Genomic DNA, 27987 nt, shown 5'->3' on the forward strand with positions numbered 1-27987 from the left:
TGGGAAGGGTTCAAATATGCAAAGATGCTGTAAAACGGAAGAATCTGCAGGACCTGAAGGATTTTTCTGAAGAACAGTGCTCAGTTTAACTGTTCAGAACAAACAAGGGACTCATGCACAACCATCACCAAACAGAAAGACAGTCGTAGATCATCAGGTAACAGCACACAGTATTAAGAACAAAGGGTTCCCAAACTTTTGAATGGGGCTATTTAATAATTTCAGCCATTTTTTTTGTGTTGTGGACTAAATGTTAACATCTTTTATGTAAAATATCTTACTCAGGACAGTACTAAATAAAAAAATAACATGCATTTAGTATGATCTCTCTTATGTTATTTTTTTTTATTATTCACATTTTCACAGATTCCGCAAGGGGTTCCTAAACTTCCGCTTGCCACTGTGAACAACAATCATTTTAGATCAGTTTGTTGTAGCCACCTCCCCTCTAACTACACAGAATAAGGGGAACAAGCAACACTTTAAATTACAGTTCACAAATTTTGTTTACCCTGTAAATACATGGAACAAGGGAGGAACGTTGCACTTAAACACAGAAAACATATATATATCTGCCCAGCCAGTATACATCCAATTAAATTTAAGTGTTGTATCATGTGTTTTTTTGTGCAAACAGCTGGAAAGAGGTAAGCTTTTTTGAAGCTGCACTGAACCTTGATGATATATCATGCAAAGTTATTTGATGTTAGTGATGTTAGTTTGAAAACTGTGTACCCAAAGCAACAGATTTTGCAGAAATTTATCCAGTCACATATTTCCAGTGAGACTGGGTTGAATGCAGAATTCTTGTTTTAAATTTTTTACATTTTAAATTTTATTGTTTTAGCCCAAAAAATAAAAATTATAAATAATAATAAATAAAATAAAGAAGTGAAGCATTCAGATCCAAAAAAAAAAAAAAAAAAAAAACAGAGCAGACCAAGCACAAGCACTTTGAAAATCATTCATCTTTATTATTATATCTAAAATGTAACAATTTGTGTAGCAGAAACATATCATAGAAGACCATTTAAAATAAATGAAGTAATTTTAAAACATTGAATGTCTACAGAAACCTCTTATATTTAAATTCTAAATTTCATATCGTAAGTACACAATTCTAAGAGGCAAACTAAATAATAAAAACAAGAAAATTAACATACATTTAAAAACCAAATAAAAATATGCTCTACATTCTATGCAGAAATACCAAAAGAACAAAGATTAAATATGTAGCAAGACGGCATCGATTTCCACATCAAGGTCCACAGCAAAGGTTTGGTATGATTATAATGGTCATAACACTTGAGTTGAAGCTCAGCATTCACATTGTGGCCTGTAATGTCTAGTGAACAATGCTCTGGGGACCTACAGCTTGAAGGTCACTGAACATAATGGACATTAATAAAAGGAACACAGATAATTAATAACATTCTTCTTCATTTTTGTCTCCATTTACACTTTTGCATTGACTTTGTAATTAAAGTTATTTTTAGATTGTCCCATAACCAGAAAGAATAAAATCTGTGCATAGATGTCAACAAATAACAACACATTAATTAATGGCCCTTTAATGTGAATAAAACATGTTTGGATGATAAATGCCACTTGGAGGTGTGCGAGATCCTCTATGAAAAACCCAAAATACATTTCTGAATGTAGAAAGAAAAAATGAAGGTTTGCCAACCTGGAGTTTGTTAACGGTTATGAAATCCTATAATTGACCTTTCAATGAACAAATAAAAGCCATGCATTTTGCAAAAACTGGCAAAATTATTATTTTTACATATGAAGATGGTTTACTGTGCATAATGTGGCCCCATAAACACAGGCAAAAGTCATTACGCTCTATTGACCAATTTTCTAAACATGCTGTATTTAGCTTTAAAGATGATGCATGCATTTATTAATCCTAAAATCAATTCCCAGATTAACTCAGAAATGTCAGCATGAATTAAATGTCACCACATGCCACATTACCCAGCAAGCCAGTTACTTTTTACCACATCTGTAAGCTGGAGGCGAGACTGCTCAACCACTGAAACCTTTTGTGTTCGGTGACAGTAGTGGCACAAAAATTACACATAATTAGGATTTGATGCATTTTTCATGCATTTAGTTCTCTTTTTGAGTGTTATTATTAATGATCAAAGTATGTGCATTCTACAGTTTAATTTTTTGAAACACAGTTAAACAGGTTTTTTTTTTCAAGAGTAGCAGTAATTACCGACAGAATAAGAGCTTTTCAGTAACGTAGAAGGAATGTCAGGTAAACCAGCAATCAATTAATAGGAACAAAAACAATCTAGATCTATGTGCTCAAACTGGGCACCCTTGTGAAAAAGAAGCACATTTTAGCATACATTTAAAAATAGTACATATTGAAGAAATAATTAAATCTAAAAAGAGTATACTTTAGTACGAATTGTACTGTTTTTAGACACTTAATCACATTGTAAATGCAATTAAATGCACATTCTGCACATTTATACTGAATATAATAAGCCTGAAATTTAGAGCCCTTTTTGTACCCACTTAAGTACACCATTATATGTAATTACTTGTTTATGAAATATGGTTAATTTTGAATGCACTGAAAAATATCGATGGTAAAACTAAATATACTTAAAAATGGTTTTGATTCAAACTTTACAATATAGCACATTTGAAATATATAACTTCGAAATGTAATATCAAATAACAGTACTTGATTATAATTTAAAATGCAGTAAGACTTTTGATTTGACATTATTACAAAGTGCACTTTTTAAAAGTGCACTAAAATGTATTAAGAAACACTCATGACAGTGTACTCTCTTAAGTGGTCTTTTATTGCATTAATATTATATTATTTGCAAGTACATTTTAATAAATGCACTTTCTAAGATTTGAAGAACACTAAAAGTGCACATTTAATAGAATTGAACACACTTCTTTTTCACAAGATTCCAGCTCTCCAGTATGATCATGCAAACCCTTTTCAGTCGAAATCAGAACCTCTCCTGTGAAAGTCTTTTATCAGTTTCTACAAGTTTTCTTCAGCATGCTCATGTTTCTCTCTCTATCCGTACAAACTTTCGGTTGAGCCCCAAAACTGTTGTGTTCTAAGCTCTTTGTCTTCTTATATAAGCAAAAGCTGGTCATCTACATACTGTGACTTCAAGTTGAGCCCAGGTTTCTGGGAAAACACGGCGATGGTCAGTTTGGAGGGAACAACCCCTCTCTGCTTTGGCTTTCTCAGCTTAGCCCTCCCTGGGCAGGAAAGTCTCCACAGTCCATCACATCTCCCACAAGTCTACCTCTCAGCACTGATCTTGTATCGCAGGATGAAGTAGGCGATCAGACGGAGCGACACAAAGAAGATGCCCAGTACAATGAAGTCCAGGTAGAGCTTTGCATCTTCAACATCCAACTCCTTCAAAATGGCTCCAGACTTCTGGAAGTGGCACGTCTCATCTTTGTCGCAGTGCAGGTCTTCACGGTCAAGACCGTAGATGGACAGAATGACTCCTTCAAAACCATATCTGAAAACATTTAGAAGAAGACCACTTAAGATATACTGGTATCCTGTTTTGTTGTACTATAGAGGTCTCTAGCATACTTGATTCTGATTGGTCAAATGCAACATTGTGTTGCAACTATTGTCAGATATTTAATGTTTGAACCACTAAGTACATCTCCTTAGTGTTTAGTTTCTTTCCTATCATCCTACAGCCTCTTTCTACTTGCAAAATAAAATAATTTAAATTTAGGTCAATATCATGATCATTTATCATCACGATAAACCTTTTCTGTGCATTATATCTTGCATAATTTAAAGACGACTTAAATCATATTAGTGGCATATTTAATTTCTGTAACGGGAACTTTTTTTTTAAGCAAAGTAGAATTCTTGTTCAGGAAATAATGTTATATTATCCATAATAATTTGACTGGAATGTAAAGGAGTTAAATACACTTAATTGCTGTAATACACTTGCAGATTATATCGTATTAATAGAATAAAAGGCCACTAAGGTTTGCAAAAGGTTTCTTAAGCACACATTAAAAAGTATACTTTTTTTGATAATGTTAAAAGTACATTTCAAATAACTATTTTAATATAATTTTGTAATGTTTTGTAGAAGTGAACTTTTTGTGTAGATTGACATAGTAAAGAACGTAAATTATTTTTTTTTTTTATACCACTATGCTATATATTACTATACATTTGAATAAAAGTTTTAATACAGATTAGATTTTTGATTACCATAAATGTGTGTCAGTACTGTATAATTCAAAGAAAATAGAATTATGAAGTTACATTTATTAAACTGATAGTTCCGCAATAAGCAATAAGCACCGTGAAGCAGTGGTTTACAGTGAATTTATAACCGTCTTGTGCCTAACAACGCCCCTTAGCTCAATACTGAGTCTTTCCTGAGGTTGCTTTACCTGACATAGGAAATGTAGGATATCCATTGGAGGTATTTTGGAATGGTGTCAAAACTGACAAAGAAACCTGAAAACAGCAGCACGGGGATGGCTGTCACAGGACCGACAAAAGTTGCTACCTGTCAAAGAAACACAACACTGCATCATTATATCACCATTAGGCAAAACATGCATTTTCTATTAATGGCATCGAAATGCATTGATAATGATATTGAGGTATTTACTTGTAAGGACGTGGACGCTGCTCCTATCAAGAGTCCCAGTGACTGTGCAACCAGTGAGGTGAGTGTCCCTAAAGCCAGGAAGAGTATGAAACGCACTGCATCTGAAGGTTGAGATGTCATCCAGTACACTATACTGCAGTAGGCCACTGGGAACACGATCTGTGAGGAAGAACAGACCGCTCAGATTCATCCTTTCTGAAAGTCTGTTTTAAAGAGAAGACTGACAGTCTGAATACTCCTCCATAACATTCAAAACTATTTTTTCCATCTAATTGGAGAATTTTTCTGATTGGAGGACATTTCTGATTTTTGACCAAAGGCTGCTTGTGTAACATTGCGGCAGGATTTGTCTAAATTGAGCAAACAGTGATTTGACCTGAAAAGCAAATCTGCTTCGAGCGTTTATGCCATAACCATCTTAGTGTTCCCCCTTTCCTGATTTCTGTTCTGTTTTTAACCTGTTATGTTTCTGTAGTTTGAGGAAACCCTGCTGTAAATCCTAGTCATAACTTTTCAGGAGGAAAGCACACGTTTTCTTTTGTTCCATGTTACCTGAAACGGGACGTCCGCCATTGTTTTGGCCAAGTAGTATGCCTTTAGGCTGTACCAGTAATTTAGATGCTCTCTCAGAAAGACGCCCATCTCAAGAGGAACTATAATAACAATCAGAAAGAACAGATGAGCAAGGATAGCATGTCATTATCAAGATAGTGAAGGTGTGCATCGTAAAGAATATAATGGACATTTCTATACACATTTTACAGACTCACATGTGAGGACGGTGGGCATCAAAGCTGCGAACATGAGGAACAACATTGAGAAGAACAGCAACCCTGAATTGCTAAGGACCTTCTTGGCCTCGTTGCCGATGCCCTGGTATAAAAGACCGATCAGAATTCCAATCCCAAGATGAGACATGATCCGCAAATGTGTCAACACCTAAATGAAGAAGAATCATGTTCAAACCTTCAGTACTGACTGGCTTCTGAATTGCAGCTTAGTAACTGAATTTGAAAATATTATGAATTTAGGGAGCAAACAGGATGCATTTCTTTTCATTCTAAATTGAATTTGAGTGGAATTTAAATATAATGAAATTCTGCTGTAAAATGCTATATGTGCTAGTGTGTATTTTCTAATGTGCATATTCATGCACACAATATGAGGTATTTCCAAAAATAATTGATTAAATAAATCATTATTTAATAATGCAATTTGTGTACAAATGCATAAATTAGCAATTTATCATGTTTTCATCTTTTTATCATGTTTTTATTGTGTTAGTTAGCTAGTATTTTTTTGTAATTTTTTTACCTAATCAAAATTTGATTGAGATTAATTGGAATGCACAGTGAAAAAAAAATATGATCTGTGAACAACAATTCAGTAATTTTCAGTGAAATACTCACAAAATTGAAATCCACGACCTCACTACTAATATTAAAAGGTAATTATGATAATTATATCTCTTTATGATAAGCTTAATGTCTGTTTTTGTTGCATAACATCTGATGGTCTTTATGGCAGATTTGGCTTTGCTGTGTGTGTGTGTGTGTGTGTGTGTTACTAAACTTCCCCACAAGCTGGCAGTGCTGCTTACCGAATCTCTCATGATGCTGAGAAAAGTTCTCTTGAAAAGCACACGAAACTGTGTCAGGCAGCTGGCAGAGAAACTATGGCAACCCTCTGAAGATGAAGAGTCCTAAAGAAAACCGGTTCAAATATCACATTTACTGACTGTCAGAAAAAAAGAACACCGTTGTACCTTTTTTACCCCTAAAGGGTGTACATTAGTACCTCAGAGTAGCCATATATATTCATAAAGTGGTAATATGTAATTTTTTTATACTTTATGAAATGCATAGGGGCAAAGAAGGTACGAAGTTGTCTCTTTGAAAGTACTGCCCCAGTGAAAACCCAGATGTTGTACCCCTAAAGGTTAAAATTTTTGCAATTAAAAAAAAGGGTTGTATAGAGATTCTGCAGATCTTATATGACATGTTAGATAAAGACTTTATGTATTTTTACATACCTCATCGGAAGGTCTGTGCCACAGAAAGGGATAATGGACCCCATTACCATTCATTTCACTTCTGCAGTCTTTCTCACACTTGCACTCCTGAACGGCCTTCACCAGCCGAGCCGTCTGGTCCCCGTATTCACCAGAGGCCACCTCCATCACTGAAGAAATGAACAAAAACACTCTCAGACTCAAAAAAGACACCAGTGCTGAGAATATAGACGTGTATTACTCTCACTATATTATTCGTTTATGTATAGATAGCATACAAAAATAACATTTGCATTTGTCATTGGTGAGTGAACTGGTAAAACTTGCAGCACAAGTGTTTTTATACTTAGATAATACATAAGCAATGTTTCTTGAGGAGCAAATCAGCATATCTGAATGATTTCTGAAGATCATGTGACACTGATGACTAATGATGCTGAAAATTCAGCTTTGATATCACATGAATAAATTACATTTTTATATGGAAAAAAAATATTTTAAAATGTAATAATTTCAAAATACTATACAGTTTTTTTATTGCATTTTCAGTCAAATAAATGCAGCCTTGGTGAACAGTAAAAAAAAAAAAAAAACATTGTGATATCAGGACACAACTCTGTATAATGACATGGGTATGAAACAGGTTTTACAAGGAGAGGGTGACTTAATTTGTCAAAACGCTTATAAATCATACAGAATGAGTTTTTTTGAGAAAGTAAAAATGCACAAAGTTTCCTGTGAGGGTTAGGGTTAGGTGTAGGATTGGTGTAGGGCCATAGAATATACAGTTTGTACAGTATAAAAACCATTACACCTATGGGATGAACCCACTTTTCACAAAAACAAACATGTGTGTGTGTGTGTGTGTGTGTGTGTTTGCTAATGTTGGACCGCTGTGTACTGATATGTTATTTTCTTACTGAAGTCTGCGGGGTTGTGATAGGTGGGACAGTTGAGTCCCAGTTCTCTGAGATATGGGATTAAGCTCGATACTCTTCCTCTGTAAATACACTGGCCTTGACTGAGGACATACAGCTGAAAAAAACAAACAAACAAAAAACACCAAAAATGAAGTGTGGGAGACAGCATTTCTTATAATAGCATGTATTTAAAAATATTCTAGTATAAATGTAAAATCATGATCACCTTATCGAAGAGTTCAAAGACTTTAGCGCTGGGCTGGTGAATTGTGCAGATGACAGTTCGACCACCCTGAGCAAGAGCCTTCATCAGAGAGACCACCTGGAAGCAGGATGAACTGTCCAGTCCACTTCAGAGAGAACAAACACACAGAGAAAAATGAGTTCACAACACCTCCCTGTGGCTGGAGTCATGTCACAGTAACAACCATGAACACACTGGTGCTCTGTGGCCCTACATTATGCACATTTTCCCTTCTCCCATCCCCAAAATTACGATCTCACTTTCATTCCTATTCAGTCAGTCCGTTCTACGTCACGTCGGAACGAACTGACGAATTTTAAAGTACTTTTCATTCTAATAGAAACGGGCAAATATATTATATTACATTACATTATTTTATTTTATTTTATTTTATTTTATTTTATTTTATTTTATTTTATTTTATTTTATTTTAACTAACCCTAAAATCAAAAATGTTCTGAACTATAAACAAACAAACTTTTATGGAGAAAAAAAAAGTACAATAATTTAATTTTAGCTAGTTGCCACGGCAACATCTCATTTTATTTTAACTTAATTAAGCTTAATTTTAGATTACTAAAACCACTAAAACTTAAACTGTAATAAAAAAAAAATATATAGACAAAAATAATTTTGAAAATGACAAAACCTAAAATTATAAAAACTTTATAACTTTAAAATGATTTACAATTAAAATAAAAATAGAAAAAAAAAATCTAAATATTAACTATAACTGCACCAATGATATATTATATTATTTATAAAAGGCTTCATTTCAACTACGTAGTATAAAAAAATAAGACAATATATATGAAATATAAAAACAAAATATTAATAAAACTATAATTGTATGCTATTAAAATATTAAAATAACACTGATATTATTTTGCATTATATGATATTATATGATATGATATTATATTATTAGATTAGATTAGATTAGATCAGATTCAACTTTATTGTCACTGCACATGTAAGGTACAAGGCAACGTATAATTATATTATTTTCTATGATATGATATATTATATTATACTATATTACATATGGTGCTGCTCAAGTGTGTTTATTAGTGGGCCAGACATGATTATAGAGATGAGATTAGATTGTAATCTTCACCTCCCTCTATCAAGGCCATATTAATTATCACAGATGACAGAGACACTGCTGGATAAAGTGGAAAACTGCGTGTCTATCTTAAAGGACAAAACAGCACAACATCACAGCACATGCTGCACACAAGCTTCTGACAGGATGCTCAGCTAATGTGTTCCTTTGAGGCATGAATGTGTCCTATTTAACTCTGTGACATCATATTAACGATAACGCTGCTGCTCTTATGCAACCTATAGAAGCGAGCCGAAGCCACATGGCTTTAACTTCCATGACGGAGAATCTGTTTATCTTTGGATAAGCATGGTTATCGTATAAATGTGATTTATGAAAGTATCGTTTTATGCCAAAATTAATTTAGTTTGCCACTCTCCAAGAAAATCAGGGAATCTTTTTTGTTCTTAGCAGGCAATCCCAGAGAGGAATGAAGAGCTTAACAGAGCCCATAGAGACCAGGTCTCAGCCGTCCTACAGTATCCCAACTGCGCAAAGCCTGTAAGTGAATATGCAATTAAACTGCATTCACACATTACAAGGATGTAACAGAGAAACCTCATGGGTGAGAGATATATTTGGATCAGGGACGTCACTTGTATGCCGCCTCATAGCCAAGCATGTCATAATTTTCACGTGCACTGTAAAAATGATTTTTCAAAGTTGTAAATAAAACCAAGATTACTATTGCAAAATTCACTAGCAGTTTCTGAGTGGAGACTGTAAATCCTACACCATTTTTCTTAAGTCTGGAGAAAGCTCACCTTGTGGGCTCATCAAAGAACATGACGGGTGGGTTGTTGACGAGCTCCAGAGCGACGGCCAGACGCTTCCTCTGACCCCCAGACAGGTTGGATGTGCGTGTTTTGGCACATTCTAACAAACCCAGAGCGGTCAGGATTTCACGAACCTACAACAACAGCACATATGCATCATTACGCAATTTATTCCTGTGATGCGAATTTTACTCTCCTTGTTTGTGTCTTCAGTGTCACAAACATCCTCATTGTCAGTGTTGAAAATTGTTGTACTGCTTAACATTTTTGTGGAAACCATGATAATTCAGAAGAATATAATTTATTTGAAACTGAATTTTGACAATGCACTAGTAGTCCTTATTGTCACTTTAGTATAATGCAAAAAAACATGCAGGTCAAGTAATGTTTTATGCACCCACAGTAGACCTTTACCAAAAGTCCCAAAGATTAGGGCGTTCATACAGTACATAACCACTTGGGAAACTTCCCACGCCTCTCACTTACCATTTCACGCCTGCCTTCATCTTTTTCCTGGAGTTTGAGATTAGCTGATACCTGAGCAGGGAGAGGGAGCGATTTAGATCATGATGAGCATTAGCGCTACAACTACAGCTAACAGAGGGATTTGCATGAACTCCACAACACCTGCAATTACATGAGACGTATTCCTGTGAAACTAACAGTGAGAGCATGTTTTCTGTTTGTGTATGTTATATTTACCATGAGGTATTGTGCTTGGTATTAATGTGTTTTTCTTGGCTGAATATAAAGCTTATACAGAGGCTATATGCAACAAGGGCTGTAAAGTAAATGATTTTAAGCACTTTTGATGATTTGTACTTTACTACTGAAAGCGAATACTCATACTTTTACACAATAACAGTAGTCCCTTTCACACCAGTAATCTACTGTAAAATGACCAGAATGACTTTACTGGTAAATTAAAAAATGTGGCGTTTTATTCTGGTAAGGCGCCATTCACACATCGGTTTCATATTACTGGTATATTCTGTGACATCATTAAATGAAAAGGACATGGAGGGTTATATGAGGTCAGTGTTTTTGTTGAATTAGACAACTACACAGTGCGGAGTAAATGTGTCATCTGTCAGATTGCTTTGATTGAATCTTGAATTTCAACAGCTCTGGATTGGCCCAGAGTAGACGTCTTAAGGCCCGTTCACACCCAGGACGATAACTATAAAGATAATGCTAAAATTGGAATCGTTGGAATCACTTTCAAAACTTTTTTTTTATGGATTTCCTCATTAAAACACTGTTTCCTGGATACTCCATTGCCGAGTGCTTCATTAGCCACTGTTGCGTGTCACTAATGCAGCTCGGTGATATCATTTCAGCAGACACGCACCATCATGGCTTCCTGTACGGTGAGGTGTGGCAGTAACATGTCATCCTGCATGATGTAGCAGGACACTTTCCTGAAAGATCGCAGATCTCTGGGATGCCCGTTGATCAGGATCGCCCCCTTCATGCCCGTTTCCCTGTGTGACAAAGCACACAGTTTAAAATTAATTAACTACAATAAAGTGTTGCATGTAATTCTGTATAATTTCTTGTTATTACAATAGCACATACAGTATAGCGTGTAACAAGGACACCTTGAAATAAAGTATTTTATGTACGTAATAAAAGTACCCTGCAATTATACTTTTGGTATACTAAACTGGTATACTTAAAGTCCACTAAACCAGAACAACTAATTGTGTGCTTAATGCAATTTAATAGTGCAGAAGTCCAACTAAAATTGAAGATATGATTGTTCAAATCAAACTACTGCATGTATACTTTTCAAAACGTACATTTAAAGATCTTTATTATTCAAAGATCATACAATCGTCATCAATAGTGACAATAAAACACATTTTAGCCTTTATTAAGAAATGTGCACTGTGCATAAGTAGTACTCCAAATAAAATTATTATATTTTCTATATCAGTAAGATTTGAGCGATGTGTCAGTAAATATGTTAATGGATTTGAATTATACTTAGTATGAAATAAATGTATTTTTAATATTACTTTTTACTAGATAGAAGGCACTACTAAGAAGTATCATATTAAAAGTAACTGCTACATCTTCCAGATTGCTTCAGGAATTCTTCATTTGTTAACTGCTTTGCATGAAAGTGTCCACAAAATAAATACATTTAAATAAATAATGAAAAGCTTCTAGTAGATGAGACAAAAGGAAGAAAAATATACGATGGCTGTGCTGGATATGTCAAGCACATAACTGTTCAGTGATTAGTGGCAAATTTGGTGCCTCACTACAGATGGGTGTTCATACAAACCTCACACCAATTCACTGAAATGTAAAATAGTTAGTGCCACATGCCTTATGTTTGATGGAGTATAGTATGGTCATACTAACCTATAACCTGCTAGAATGTTCATCAAGGTAGACTTCCCGGCCCCTGAGGGTCCCATGATGGCCACCAAAGCACCGCTGGTGAAGTTCCCAGAGATCCCTTTCAGAAGGGTCTTGTAACCTGACACAAGGTGGAAGAGAAAAAAAGGTGGCCCTGTGAGAAACCTTCCACAGTCTGGACAATAAGCACAATGAACAACCTGAGCTGTCCCATACAGTTGTATAATGTACCTCTTTCAAATTCTCCTGATTACATAATGGTTGCTCTGTGATTGGAGGTGAAAAGGGATTTTTATTTGTTCACAATTGGGTTTCTGAAATTTTCCAGTTGAGTGAGATCTTGAGATAAACCCCGTTCTTGGCTCTAACTGACCTTTTTGTTTCTAACTTTCAAAGAATGAAGAACTAATGCTATAACGCTTTCTCCAATATCCACCAATTTTCTTTTGTCAAGATGTATAATGCATTCTTCACCATCTTACAGCAGCTTTGTGTGCAGATTTGTAAGCAACTGGACATTTTTAGGTTCCTGATTTAATGAACACTAGACTCAAAGAGTGTTTGTATGGAAGTCTGTTCCAGACAAACACTCTTTGTCTGGAATATTTTTCTAATCTGTGGTGGAAACAGGCTTCCATATATTTGACACTTAAGGTCTACTTAAAATATACGCATTTTATTAGGCCATTGGTTAAATTTTGTTGCATTAGACTACAAGATGACTGAATATCAGGATACAGTATGTTGTCACATTATAATGCTTTGTCACAATGGGGTAAAAGAAAATTACCTTTTAACACAAATATAGTATAAAAAATTCATTCATGAAGCTGAAATGTGGTAACTGACGCTGAGAGCAGGAACTATTGTAAAGATCAGATATTGACTTTGCCGATTGGTGGCTGGCTTTTTAAGTTGGAAAGTCAAACTTAACTACTGCAACTGCCATATTGAGTGTTCCAATTTTCCACTTAATTACAGGTAACTTTAAAGCACATTTTCAATGTTTTAATAATCTTCTGTCATGCTTTAAAGAAGTACACTTATTTTGATGTGTTGTCTAACATACATCTAAATGTAATCTATTTTAACATATACTGTACGGAAATTGCCACTTCAAAAAAAATTTAGCAAGTGCATAATAAAAATTACATTTAAATACATGACACACAAGTTTTAATAGATTAGACACTTTATTTTAACGTAAATGCTTGTCATCACATTTAGCAGCACACTCCAACCATATATAAAAACACAGTAACAGTAATTATGCAAATGCATATAAAGATGCATATAAGTTGTGTGTCCAATAAGCATGCAAATTATAATACATTTTCAAATTAACATGCATTTAAGTGTCCAAAAACACTACTTAAATTATTTTAAAGTACTCTTAAATATATACCTAAGTATATTATTTTAAAAGTGTATGCTATTTTTTTTTAACATAAGCTGCTATAGGACAATTTGGAAATGATAACAGTAGCACTATTAACTTAAGAGCTTGCCCTCAATAAACTCCTAATTTGCAGCCTATTGACAGTAGGGAATATACTGTAGGTTAGCAACTAGTTAATAGTGAATAGTGTTCCCTAATCTAAAGTGGTACCATGATAACTCATGTTTTTATACAGCAAAAAGAGGACATCCACAGGATGACCGGTTATAACCTGTTATTTATTCAGTAGCTGAAGCTGAGATGCTAATCCATTTGATTGCAGTGGCTGCCAGTTTAATTGGATTGTACTTACAATCCATCAGAGCAACACACAAATACTTCTGACCTTCCCCGTCCTCTTTTAGTGCAGGATCCCAGGGCTTCTCCCTCTGTGCACTCTAGTAACCCCAAAAATACAGGAAGGTGCATCACACTGTTTCTAAAGTGGTGCAGTCTCTAGGTGAAACCAATTGGTTAGCAAATAACGGCAGGATGATTTTGCCTAGTGCACCTGATGTGCAGCATGTGACAGAAGAGAGAGCTATTCCTGGCCATGAGGGACTCCAAGGTTACTTTGAGTCATGATCAAGTGTGCAAGAAATCAAAATAATATAGAACATGCTGCGGTACTGCATATTGGTGTCTTTTGCACCACCACAGTAGGGGGAAAAAATAAAAACAATTCTCTGCTTCTCTTATACTCATGTTGCACTGGGTTTAATCAGACGATGCATATGTTATGCTCTATAACAACATTCAAATCGCTTGGCAAACAGCAAATTTGTGCCCTGGGGATAAATGTAAGTTTGATAAGTAGTCAAATGAAGCGCCTACACACTTTCACATCCTACACAACCAAATCACCAGCAATGTAAAACACCATATCAATATAAAACACAAATGCCACAGAACCAGATCATATCATGATCGTACCACGGAATTGCTAGATTTTGTGATGGTTTATTTTAGACATATTTGTGTACACATTTCCCATAGTAAAGTCCTATTGTGGTGCTATAGTCATGTTATCAGATTTTAATTCTATTATATTTAATATATCAATCTTTAATATATTATATTAAAGGTTATATTATAACCTTCTATGTCTTGCATCCACTGAAAAAACAATATGACTCACCAATTTTCTGTATTGCACCATGGACCACCGCTCAGTTTTTCATTAAATTGCAGTCATACCAATTATGTTAGTCCTTAATAGTTTCTAATATACATATTGACTTCACTCCAGGCTACAAGACTGAGTATTGTACATTTTCCAGTATAGATTTATCTTTTTATGCCTTGAATAAAGTATACGCTTCATATGAATGCCTTAAACTTGAAAATGCAAGCACTGAATGATGTGTATGGTGTGTGGGATGCTTCTCATAAAACCAGCTTGTCAATGCAGAATTGTGACTAGATGTCTTGGCTACAACTTATCGAATGGCTATTTACAGTAACTCCTTATCTTATTGGTTGGGGTTGGGTGGGAAAGAGCTTGGGTACCTCATTCACTGATTCATTTCTATACCTAGTGGCAGAGGCAGGGGAGGCACAGCTTCCCCAAAAACCTTAGGTAAAAATTAGGATGATTTAATGTTAATAAAATGTAAAATTTTAAGTTCATTAGAATGTGTTTTTTTTGTATGTAATACCACAACATGTTACTGAATTTGTAAAGTGCCACTTTTTTATTGCGAATGTGCCGAATCTGCTCATTTAATTACAACCACTAAGTGATTCAGAATGGAAGGGGGACGCCGAGGGAGATCTGAACTCTTGTGCCTCCATTGGATAATAAATAAATAAATAAAATAATAATAGCCAATCATCATCGAGTGTTCACTTTCAGCGCTGAGGAGTGTTGAGAAAAGAAACCATGTAGGGGAGGCTAGTCTCCTTTCTGGTGTATCAACCAATCATCATAGAGACAAACTGTAAATGACATGATATTAGTTTGAACGTCTCCCACTGCGCTGATAAAGTACGAAGTAACTAATGGTGAGTAGCGATATTGAATATTTGATTGCCAACAAATTTACCAAGCTGTCATTCAAACAGTATATATACAAAAATATAAAAGTATATAAAAATAAAGGGAAAATGCGCCAAGCTGAATATAAGATATATTCAGCATATATACAGCAGTCGGCACAACAGGCAGCTCTCTTTTAACACAGACTTTTAAGAAGGGATGGATGTTTGCTTCAAGTGATAGGCCAGCTAAGTGAAGTTATGATATCTTGCTTAATGTGTGTCATTTGACTAAAAGCCACAAAAGCCATTTTAAAGTGGTTAGCAAATAATAATAATAACAATCGGCAGGGATCCCCAAGCTAATACAATTAGTGTTCCTCCTCTATTTTAAAACCCATGAGCCGCCACTATACCGATCAAACCTGCGATTCAGAACATTGTTTCCATGCCAATGTTTTACAGGCAGCTATTTTGGTCGTTCTGACCTATGAAGGAGATTTCATTGGGTAATTGAGCCATCAAGCTATTAGTCCTCCCTGGCACATGCTTCATTTTCTCCCATGCAGCTACTACAACACAAGGGACCAGTCAAGGTAAAAATACCAGAGGAGGAGGAGAGGGACTACAGAGTTCACTTTACTCTTTTACATGCTTCAGTAGGCTGGACATAGACATTATTGTCTGTTACTCGAGGCTGTGCAAGGTTCTTTAAGGGCTTTTAAATGCTATTAAAAGCTCTACCCACACAAACATCATGGAAAATATTGTTTTTGGGCATGGCAAGGTACACAGCATAAGAGTTTTAGACTTCAACATGCTGTGTAATATATATATATACAGTATATATATACACACACAACACACACACACACACATATGGTTACTTTTAAATGTATTGCATTACAAGATTGCATTGCTCCTTAGAAAATTTTCTCAACATGGGGACAGGAGAGCTGTCAGTCAATAAATGGTAAAACAAAATAACTGCCGTTACTTATTTGAAAGCGTAAATTAGATATTTTTCATGTAAATTAAAAAGTAATGTAACTTTAGTAGTTACCTGAAAAAGTAATCTGATTACGTAACTCGCATTACCATAATGTGTATAATACATAATGTGTCGTCACCAACACTGTACAGTAAATGATGATTGCAATTTAATACAATTAAAAACAATGACCTTCTTTATATACTTCTAAATTCTAATATTTGAAGTAAACTACAAGTCCAGATTCAATAACAATTATGCACTTTTTTTCACAAGGGTATATAGAACACTTCATGTTTGAGTAATGTAAAAAAAAAAAAAAAAAAAACTCTGTGCTGACCAAAAGCCCATCAAATAGCCATGAAGTTTTGTCACATGACTTTAACAGAAGGATTGTAAGAACTTTTTCAGGTCCCAGAAACAGCGCCTGAAAAATCACTCCTGTAGATTGCACTATTATATATTTATGACACAATCATTGGCAAGGAATCCATAATGTGAGTGCTTAAATTATAACAACACTTTACAGGAGACCCAACATTTGGAAGAAATTAGGTCTTCGAAATCTAATGGCAAAATCTAGATATAGCGAGCAAGATATTTAAACCATGAGATATTCACGGTTATGTCTCATTTAAACTTTGATGTTCGGGGTCACGCATCTTAACATAGAAAATAGCAGAATAGAACAGGTACAATAAAGTGAATAATAAACTGAATGTCATTGCGTGTCGGCCCTTCCCATATTGTGCATATTATCATTATAATGCAATATATAAGGGAAAAGTTAAATTAATTAATTCTTATATAATACTCAAATAAAACTTACAAATAAAATGTTAATTATTACAAATTCAAAAAGTCTTGCTTGAAACAGTTAAATGAATATACTAGACTAGACTAGAACAGAACAGAATAGAATAAAAAAGTTCTTAATAAAGTGCCAACTTTTCACCTGGAGACATTATGTGTATAAGGATGAAGACAGGAAAATGCACTGTGTAACAGGAATAATCCATTAATGATGGAAAAAATGAATCATTCCTAAAGTAAACAATGTACATCCAAGATATTCTGACAAGTTACCTAGTGACAGGGCAACGTGCCTCCTCCAAAAGCATTGCTCAGTAGCAGCCTTATCTTCTCAAGTGCACAGCGATGGTTTCGTCCTGTTCCAGCGCGCCCTCAGCTCTCAGCAGAGGTTACTGGAGGTTACTGGAGTTTATTGACCGATAGTTACCGGCTGTGAGAGCGGAGCTGAGCTGCAGGCAGTGCCTCTGCTCGCTATGTCTTTCCTCTAAGTATGGATTACAAAGATTTGTTAGACAGCTAAATCCCAGTTTCTATTGCAGTAAAGTTGAAGCTGTCCATCACTCTCTATACCTTATTGGTGAACAGACACATTTTTTAAAGCAACTCAATGGTTCAACAGACTGACACCCAGGAAAAGTTTGAACCAGATAAATTCAAGGGTTAAAAATAGAAGAACCTTTTTTTTCACGCAAACATCAATATTCAGTGTATGAATCTCAACAATGGTGACATGATTCATGCTGTAGTGTATTCTGGGTGCATCATACAAAACTCATCCATTGCTCCCAGAATGCATTGCGGCACAAAGCATGTCACCATTGTTGAGATTCATACACTGATTCTTGATGTCTGTGTGTATCTAAGCATTCAGTTCTTCTAAGTGATTTATGACCAATGTAATTTAAAAAATACAGTCACAAAGTCAGAATATCTGATTTAAACTGCTGGATCTTATGTTCTTGAAACTCACTCACTATAATCACTCATATGAAAATAATAGCATAGACTAGATACTAGATGAGAGCAGTTGATCAGACCATTAAAAGTAGCCAACATCACCTGACCACACTTTTCTCTCACTGCTTTTGCCATAACAAACAGTCAGAGCAGCCAAATAAAAACTAATGATTTTTAACCTTTTCATATAAACAAGCTTATGTTTATATTCAGAATTATATTTCAATGCACACATTTTATGCATTTCAATCATATATTCATATTCAATAAAGAAGTTTTTGTTAACCTAGTTTACTGCATCAAATGACATAGCATAGCACAATGGCTGGCAATAACACATCAGCTGCATAAATGCTTCAGTCTCGTTGTTCAGCCCAAGGCTCTGAAAGCTTTGATCGCTGCTGTTGTCTACAGGACCAAATCAGCCCTGTCAACATCTGCTCCATACTTCCAAAATGTGACATCATCATGGTTCTATCCCTGATCATTTCATGACAAGATTCTCTTATCCATGCCCGTCTGTTTGCCAATCCAGAGCATTTTCTGGCTGCTTCCAATGCTAAATGCATGATATGAAGGCAGGGCTGTGTGTTGAGCACCCTGTTCTTTTTGGAGAAGGACAAAAAAGCTGATGGCAATCTAAGAGGATTGAACCAAAGTCGATGAGTGAGCCACCAGAACGATGAGCCATTTGGCTATGGGACCTGGACTTCTATATATTTCATGACACAAAGTGACAGTGGAGGGTGTCACTGAAGTTTAAAACCTGCTTCTGTACTTCGGGAAAATGTTTCCACTTTTCAAACTGTAATTATTCACAATGCAGTACAATTTGAATGACAAGTTCAAAATGATTTCAAGAGGAATATTTGAACCAGAAATTGATTTTTTTTTCTGTCATGTCATACACAGCCTGAACACTATTATGTATAAGGATTTCTCCAAGGACAATTATCATTTATGGAGGCCACTATAAAAGTGCCATATGAAAATTCTCCATATGATGACAAAAAAAAAAAAAAAAAAAACTTTAATTCTTAGACTAAGCAAGAAATTCATTCATTCATTCATTCATACATTCATATATTCATTCAGTTATTCATAGCATAGAGCCACAAAATGGTACATTACAGAGGCCAACAGTTCAAAAAATAAAACAAAATAATGTTTTAATCAACTATATTAATTACATTTATTAGAAACAAATATTTATATATATATATATATATATATATAATAAAAGTAGTTCACAAAGTAAAAAAAGCTAAAGAGTGCGGGGGTGGGGTGTATGATTTGGTTGTGGGATGCTCCACTGAAAATAAAGCTCTAAAATACATTTACCAAACAGTGCATCATTTCAACCAACTTTTTTTTTTTTATATATTTTGCTTTCTAAAGACTAGTCAGAAATCAATTGATTATCTGTAAGTTCACATTTATTCAGGCCCTGTTTACACTAGTGCTATTTCATTTTAAAACAAATAACTTTTGCTACGGTTATGCCTATCATTTACACTACTCTGGCGTTTTCAACGTTCAAAAACGTCGAATTTTGAATATGCTGCTGACTTCAATGTAGTTTGAAAACTGCAGAGTTTGTGTTTCAGTGTAAACAGACCAAAACGGAGACTCGAAAACGATGGCTGCCCATGTGATCTCTGCGTATCTTGATGACCGTGTAACCGAATCATGAACAGTAATCATGCTTATTGTTGAACCTGCCAGTGACTAGAAACAGACTTCTTGTTTACACTTTTACTCGCATGCATAGTGTGCATGATTGGTCGTGTGACATGCGTTTTTGGTTATGCAGTGTAGACGAGATCGTTTTTGAAATGCAGCTAAAAGGCAAGTATAAAAGTGGATCATTTTAATTCTAAAACGCTGTTTAAAAAACGAAAACACACTAATGTAAATGGGGCCTCAGTCATTCTTTCAGTTAGTTATTTTTTATTAAAGATTTTTATGTTATATTTATTTATGCGTGCATACATGCCTATCAGAATAAAAACACCCTTCTACATATGATCAGAATAAACAAAGTAAGTTCTAATCACTAACAGCTATTCATTGTTTTTATCAGAAGACCTAGGTCACACTGAGCAATGAAGTAACACATCCCAAATAGCTATAGGGGAAAGTTGACAAAATGTGGTAAAAATAACAGATTGTGCATCTTGAAGGATGAAGAGCGCCCATCTCTCGGCCCTCTGTTCAGGCATGGCAGCTCAGGATTTACTGCTTTACAAAGCTGCTGCTGCTGAACATTTGCCAACTTAAAATTACATTACAATCCAGATGGTGAGCCTAATGAAGACTTCACTGCCCGTCAGTAAAACCCTGCTCCTTAAGGTAAAAGTATGAAGAGCAAAGCCAAGGCAAAGCAGACAGCTGGGCTGTTATGTCAGCCTCGGTGCTTTATTTATGAATTTCCATCAGAGTTATGCATGGAGGCATTTCAGGATAACATCCATCAAAAATGACACTTTTGGACCCAAAGACTAAACACTCTTGGCGAAATGCATACTCTCTATATTACTGGACAATTCATGTACTGTACTATTCCCACCTGAAATCAATCCAATTAAAGGTACAATTTGTAAGATTTTTCACTAAAATATCCAAAAACCACTAGGCTAGTGTTATATATTTTGTCCAGCTGATTACTAACAATATCTCTAATGTTTTCAACTACTTGTAAATCATGAGAAAATTCCCATTCTAAACAGTGACACGGGGCAGTGCAGTCGCCTGTCAATGACGTTAGTTCCCCTTTGTTACCGCCTTTACTGACGTAGAAACCACATGACAACAGTGTCGTAGACAAATGCGGAAGTAGTGTTTAGCGTCCAGCAAACCACTAGCTTGCTTCAAGCAGTTCCTCATTTACTTCTTCTTGCATGTTTTATGGTGGATTGTGTTACTTATTTATGGAACATAATTACTGTTTACCGCCTGCCGCTGGTTCTGTCGATGAGGACAGCTCCCGTAAACGCAAGCGTACGGGCCAACACGCTTGTGTTTTACTCGCAGGTGAGTTGTTTGATTCGTATCTTTACAAAAAACGTATGCTATTATAATGATCAACAAGATTAGTATTATGGGGCATACATGCCAAAGGTGGGGCATCGTGCCTCTAGACCCGCGTGAGGACGCGTCTGATCGCGTCTTTGCATTGACTTTGTATGTAACCTACTCACGCAAATAGTTGAACTCGTGTTTGCTATGTATGCCCAATTATTGTGTTTGAATGTACACAAGTGTATATATTTGTTGAACAAGTGGTAATCGTTTTCATATCGTCTGATTGATGGCCGTCAGCGGTTGGGTAGAAGACAACACATCCCATCATTCCACGCTCCTTCTTAACATCACCAAACCACGCGATTGTTATTGTTTTGGTAGTGCGCCCTCTAGTGGCAGGTCCTAACAACCTGTACCTTTAACAGAATATTTACAACAGAAACCAACAAATACCTTTGAAATTAATTGAATTAAAATGTTTAGCAAAATCCGTTTGTAGTGTGCTTTTAAAATACATTTTCTAGACATAAATTATTCAGAATGCATATCTGTTTAAAGAAAGCACACTAAATAACTGTTAAATTTGGAAATACATAAAAAAAAATAATTAAAAGTGTACTGCTGAATATACTGAAAATCATTTATAATAGTCTAAAAAATACTTTAATGTCATTGTATTGAAACTTGTATGGATGTAACATGATAAAGTTTCAATTCAGTAAATTTTATTTAATATTTGTACTATTGAATAACACTGCTGGTAAAAAAAACAATCAAGTACTTATATTTAGTTTTTAGTATGTTAGTCAACAAATCAAAACAAGTATACCTCTTTAAAACACATCAAAATATTATTAAAACTATCATTTTAAATATGTTTTGAAGTAAAACTTTTAATTTGACATTACTACATTGCAACTTAACTGTGCTTAAAGCGTACATACGTGTGTTAAGAAACAGTAATGAAAGTGTGCTCTTGTAAAGTAAACTTAAGTGGCCTTTTATTTCATTAGTATTATCTGCAGTGTTTTTTTTAAGACTTAAATCGCAGTACAAGTGCACGTTCAGCACTATTAGGTGCACTACTTATTCACAAGGGTCTCTCTGAACGCATTAGAATTCTGTAGTAAAACCTGAATAGTAATTCTTTACTTTTATGATACATTGCAGTGCTTCAGTGATTGGAGGTCACGCATACCTTTTTTTCTCCACCATGGTCCTTCAGGAACGGAGTAAGAGAGATCTTTGAATTCGATGTTGACTGCAGGTCTGCGGGGGAGATAGGAGAAGCGCTGGGCCTCGGTCAGATTGTTCTCTACTTTCTTCAGGTGTCCGTGTAACAGCGGCGTCTGCTGACTGGACATCAGTTCATCAATGGACACGCACACGGTTCTGGGGTCTAGCATGAGATCAGGAGGTCCATTTGTATTCTGAGGGAGGACAGAGAGAGCGCTTAGGCAAGGCAAGTTTATTTATATAGCACATTTCATACACAATGGTAATTCAAAGTGCTTAACATAAAAGAAAGTAAAATAGTCATGAAGAAATAATAAAACAAAAATAAAAACAAGCAATTTGAAACCTTTGGAAAGGATTTTAAAATGGAATTATTTAAAATGAATTTTAAACAGTTAAAAATATAAAATGATTTGACATAAAATACAGTGAATACGTAAAATATAGTGCAATCGGTTCGGACATTGCACAGTGCTCATTCAATAAATGCACAGCTAAACAGATGAGTTTTGAGTCTAGATTTAAATGTGACTAGTGTTTTAGCACATCTGATCTCTTCTGGAAGCTGATTCCATCTGAGGGCGGCATAGTTACTAAAGGCGGACTCCCCTTGTTTTGTTTGAACCCTTGGTATTTCTACCTGACTCGATCCTAATGATCCGAGTGCTCTGTTAGGCTTATATTCAGTGAACATATCTGCAATATATTTTGGTCCTAGGTCATTTAGTGACTTATATACGAGTAAAAGTACTTTAAAATCAATTCTAAATGTAACTGGAAGCCAGTGTAAGGACCTGAGGACTGGTGTGATATGCTCCGATTTTCTGGTTCTGGTCAGAATCCTGGCAGCAGCGTTCTGGATAAACTGCAGCTGTCTAATGGTCTTTTTGGGAAGGCCGGTGAGGAGCCCATTACAATAGTCCACCCTGCTGGTGATGAAGGCATGAACAAGTTTCTCCAAGTCTTCACTGTAAACAAAACATCTAATTCTTGCAATGTTTTTAGATGATAGTATTTTGATTTAGTTACTGCTTTGACATGACTACTGAAACTAAGATCTGTCTCCAGAATCACACCAAGAGTCCTGACTTGATTTTTAGTTGTTTGACCCCTAGAGTCAAGGTATGCATTCACCTTGAACACTTCATCTTTGTTTCCAAATGCAATAACTTCGGGTTTTTTTCCTTGTTTAACTGAAGAAAGTTCTGGCACATCCAACTATTATTTTCATCAATGCATTGGCAGAGGGAGTCAATGGCGCTGTAGTCATTTGGAGATAAGGCTAGGTAAATTCTGGGTATCATCAGCATTGCTGTGATAGGCAATTTGGTTCTTTCTCATTATTTGACTTAGTGGGAGCATATACAGGCTAAACAAGAGTAGTGCAAGAATTGACCCTTGTGGGACTCCGCATGTCATGGACGTCCACTTAGACTTATGCTCTCCTAGACTCACATAATAACCTCTCCCTTCTATGTATGACCTGAACCATTTGAGTACCATCCCAGAAAGCCCGACCCAGTTTTCCAGTCTCTCTAGTAGTATCTTATGATTGACAGTGTCAAACGCAGCACTGAGATCTAGCAATACCAGCATCAATATTTTGCCAGAGTCAGAATTTAAGCGAATATAATTAATTATCTTAATGAGTGCCGTCTCTGTGCTGTGATGCGGTCGAAAACCAGATTGAAAATTGTCCAGGTATCCATTTAGTTCAGCTGACTAAAAACAACCTTTTCTATAATTTTACCTATAAAAGGAAGATTAGATATTGGTCTATATTTGCTCAAAATTGTGTTATCAAGATTGCTCTTTTTCAGAAGGGGCTTAACAACTGCAGTTTTCAGGTAGTTTGGAAATGTCCCAGAAAGAAGTGAGGCGTTCACCACTTCTAAGAGATCTGCTTCTAACCAATTTAGCACACTTTTGAAAAAAGATGTAGGAAGTGTGTCAAGATATCAGGTTGATGACTTTAGGTGATGCACTATTTCTTCCGAAATTTTGCTATCAATTGCTTCAAAAGTAGACATACACTGTAGTATCTTTTTGATATTGTGGTCAAAACTGTCTGACCTCTGCATTTCTTGAGGATGTGCCAATCACCTTATGTAACACACTGCAGCCCAGAGGAGTTTGTAGACAACAAACTCTCTGCTGACAAATGACAAAAAAGATTTTTATCAAAAGTCACACTGAAAAGCTGTACAGTAAAGAAGAAGATTCAAATGACACCAAAAAAAGATGACTACTGAATACTGACAGAAATAATTGTAGATATTATAAAATAGCATGATATTACATATATTACTGCTAAAAGGTTTGGGATCAGCAAGTTTTTTTTTCTTAAGCCCATGAAGGCTGCATTTATTTAATGAAAAAATACAGTAATAACAATAATATTGTTAAATTAAACATTTTATACATATACCAAAATTTGGAATGATATTCCACATCACATAAGAAAAATACCATCCATCACATGTTTCAAAAAGGCATGTGTACTCACTTATCATTTATTTACTCTCCTGTTTCTGTTTGTATTGTTTTTAGTTGTTTGTATTTGTTTAGCCTGTGCTAGTGTTTTTGAGCTTGTGTTGTAAATTGTGTTTTATGTTTCATGTTCTGCAGAACAGGAACCTGCTGGAAACCCGTTTTTAAACTGAATAAGGGACAATTAAATTTTCTCTCTTGTTACCTTTTAACCTTTCCTGTATAATAAATGAAATTAAATGAAATAGTATAACCATTCAAAATAATAGTTCTATTTTAAGAAAATATATTTTTCCCCTTTACCAGAGCTGAAATTCCAGCATCATTACTCCAGTCTTCAGTGTCACATGATCCTTCAGAAATCATTCTAATATACTGATTTATTATCAATGTTGGAAACAGTTAAGCTGCTTTGTTGTTTTTTTTATTAAGTTATTTATTGACTGATTGATTGATCCTGTGGTACTTTTTTCAAGATTCTTAAAAGAATAAAGAAAAAAAATAACAACATTTATAAAAAAATATCTTTACTAAAACTTTACTATCACAAAACAAAAACAAAAAGAAAAACAACAGGAATAAATTATATTTATATTAAAATATATAATTTAATTTATTAATTTAATTAAATATAATTTATCATATTTAAATAGTAATAATATTTCACAATATTGGTGTGTTTTTATTAAATAAATGCAGACTTGATGAGCATGAGACTTCTGTATAAAGAAATAAATGAAAATAAAAAGTAAACAATCTCACTGATCCCAAACTTTTAAACACCAGTGTATATAACAACATACTATTTTATACATAAACTATAAATTATTCATCTCATTACATCACCGTAAGCACAGTGGTTTAACCACCATATTTCTTGGCCATACCATATCTGTGGTGTTCAACAATTTTCCATGGTATATTTTGAAGTACATTATCATGTTATTGCTCTCTAATAACATCACTGTAACATGATGGTACAAGACAGTATTTTTGGAACAGAACTCCATGCAGCAATTTAACCTGCAAATGCACTTGATTGTTTAATAAAATGTACATAGGGGTTGCAAATTTGAGGACTATATGGTAGTCTATATTAATAGTTCATTAGTGAAACGCATGCTAAATTTAAAGAGAGACAACCTAATCCGCCTCAGGCAGATGAGGTTACTATCAGACAAAGCTTATTCTAAGCTCTGGGAAAACAGTAGTGCCCAAATGTCCGTTTAATGCACTAATGTGTTTTTCATATTAAAACTATATCATGTAATATAAAAGGATATTAAAATCCACCTCATCAATTTCACATATGAATTTTTAATAATTTATTCCATTTGAGCAAATTTAGTCCTGGCATCTCATTTTTTGAAGGGAAATATTTATTTTGCGCACTAAGGATTGTGCAGTCTATAACAACAGGAAAGTACATTGATATAAAGTCGTCAGTGAGTGAGGGTTACTCTAGCTCATTTGAAATACATCACTGAAGCATGTTTTAAACAATGAACATTTATATGCATCTTATCGAGAATATGTTTAAAAAATATTCAATCTGAATATTAAAAAATCTTTTAAAACAAGTTAAAACAATCTTACCATTATGATGGAGTTGGTCACTGTAGTGTTGTTGACTGAAAAGGCTGCCATAAGACATGCCATTCCTGTAGAGTGTGCTGCGACAGACTCAGTGCAGTGAGATGCAGCATTCGTTCTCGCCTCTGTTATTGTTTACACGCGAGCTACCTGCGCTGCGTGCTCAGAAGGTGACGTCACAGCAGCGGAGGACGCGTGCGATGCACACACGGCGCGTTTTTGCAATGAAACCAAACAGAACACACCGGTGATCGATATCTACCAGGCGCGTTGTAAAACGCTGAACTGTTTTGATAAAACGTGACGCGAGACGCCACGCACAGAGCAAGAGACTAAAAAAAATGTCACGTGTAACTATATTTGGACAATTATATAGAATTAAAATCTATATGGTACAGATATAGCTTACTCTATGTACATGCATGCATTTAATAAAAATGTTTACTCAAATTAATTCTACATTATTTAGTGCAATAATGTAGTGCTAATATATGATACTGTAAATAACTTGAGTATATCAGTTCATTACCCAGAGCCTTTAAACAGAAATATAGCTCAACTTTTTATTCTATCAAACCAGAGAACTGGTTTAATGCACTCCCTCCCTCTGGTGGCTGATTACTAAAAATTACATTTTATTGGCAAAGAAGTGAACAACCATAATAATACTCATTTAAATGTATACCAATTTAATTGCAAGAATATATATATATATATATATATATATATATATATATATATATATATATATATATATACAATTACTACTACTACTTCTGCTACTACTATTACTACAACAACTACTACTACTAATAATTAGCATTATAAACTAACAAACAACTAAATATATACATGCATGCATGCATACATAGATAACATGGAAGAATGTTCAGTTAGGTTCTTTACCCAACTTTTTCTTACTGTGGATGGGTTGTGTGTGTGTGTGTGTGTGTGTGTGTGTGTGTGTGTGTGTGTGTGTGTGTGTGTGTTTGTGTCTCCTGGTCACAAGGTATTGCAGCTGTTGCCACTGCAGTGGGTCCTGAATAGTGCATTTTTGCTGACAGCATTCCTGATTGTACGCTGTTGCACAACTACCTGTTTATCAATGAGTTTCCACTGCAGGAACACACACTTATGAGTGTGAAATGAGGTCATTCTAAACATAATGGTGCAGTCTAATTCTTTTTTTAGATTAACAATGATATTCTTATCAGCAGTGATTCTGATGGTCTTCTGAGGTCTTAGCATTAAATGGCCCATAACTTAACAATGCAATATATCAAGTAGAAAGAATTGAATTCTGTTACAAATCTGTTACAAAACCAATTCATCCACATCAGTTACAGTTTTTTCAAAATACGCTTTGATTAGACAGAAAATAGAG

General features: G+C 34.9%; 1 protein-coding gene and 1 long non-coding RNA gene across 2 annotated transcripts in view; one reads left to right on the top strand and one right to left on the bottom strand.

Annotated features, from left to right (window-relative positions):
• LOC132108252 (uncharacterized) overlaps window positions 1-27987 on the top strand; it is a 73324-nt gene that overhangs the window by 15459 nt on the left and 29878 nt on the right. The gene's annotated exons all lie outside the window — the stretch shown is intronic.
• abcg1 (ATP-binding cassette, sub-family G (WHITE), member 1) lies at window positions 2185-26842 on the bottom strand. Its single transcript, XM_059514922.1, has 15 exons — window positions 26607-26842; window positions 22483-22714; window positions 12088-12205; window positions 11066-11198; window positions 10201-10251; window positions 9703-9848; window positions 7816-7939; window positions 7590-7704; window positions 6691-6839; window positions 6259-6360; window positions 5429-5597; window positions 5211-5311; window positions 4659-4817; window positions 4435-4553; window positions 2185-3524 (listed from the first exon to the last, which is right to left on the bottom strand). Exons 1-15 carry the CDS (start codon window positions 26667-26669, stop codon window positions 3296-3298), a joined length of 2010 nt encoding a protein of 669 aa, XP_059370905.1. The 5' UTR covers window positions 26670-26842; the 3' UTR covers window positions 2185-3295.

Source organism: Carassius carassius, chromosome 28, assembly GCF_963082965.1.
Source record: "Carassius carassius chromosome 28, fCarCar2.1, whole genome shotgun sequence".
Taxonomy (NCBI): domain Eukaryota; kingdom Metazoa; phylum Chordata; class Actinopteri; order Cypriniformes; family Cyprinidae; genus Carassius; species Carassius carassius.

What these genes read in the sequence shown, in the direction of transcription:
- abcg1 (XM_059514922.1), bottom strand. Translation starts at nt 26,669, where the DNA reads ATGGCATGTCTTATGGCAGCCTTTTCAGTCAACAACACTACAGTGACC. An exon ending in CCGTACAGGAAGCCATGATG is followed by an intron (nt 10,252 to 11,065) that starts GTGCGTGTCTGC and finishes CTCCCTGCTCAG; the next exon opens with GTATCAGCTAATCTCAAACT. An exon ending in CAGCGTCCACGTCCTTACAA is followed by an intron (nt 4,554 to 4,658) that starts GTAAATACCTCA and finishes TTTCTTTGACAG; the next exon opens with GTAGCAACTTTTGTCGGTCC.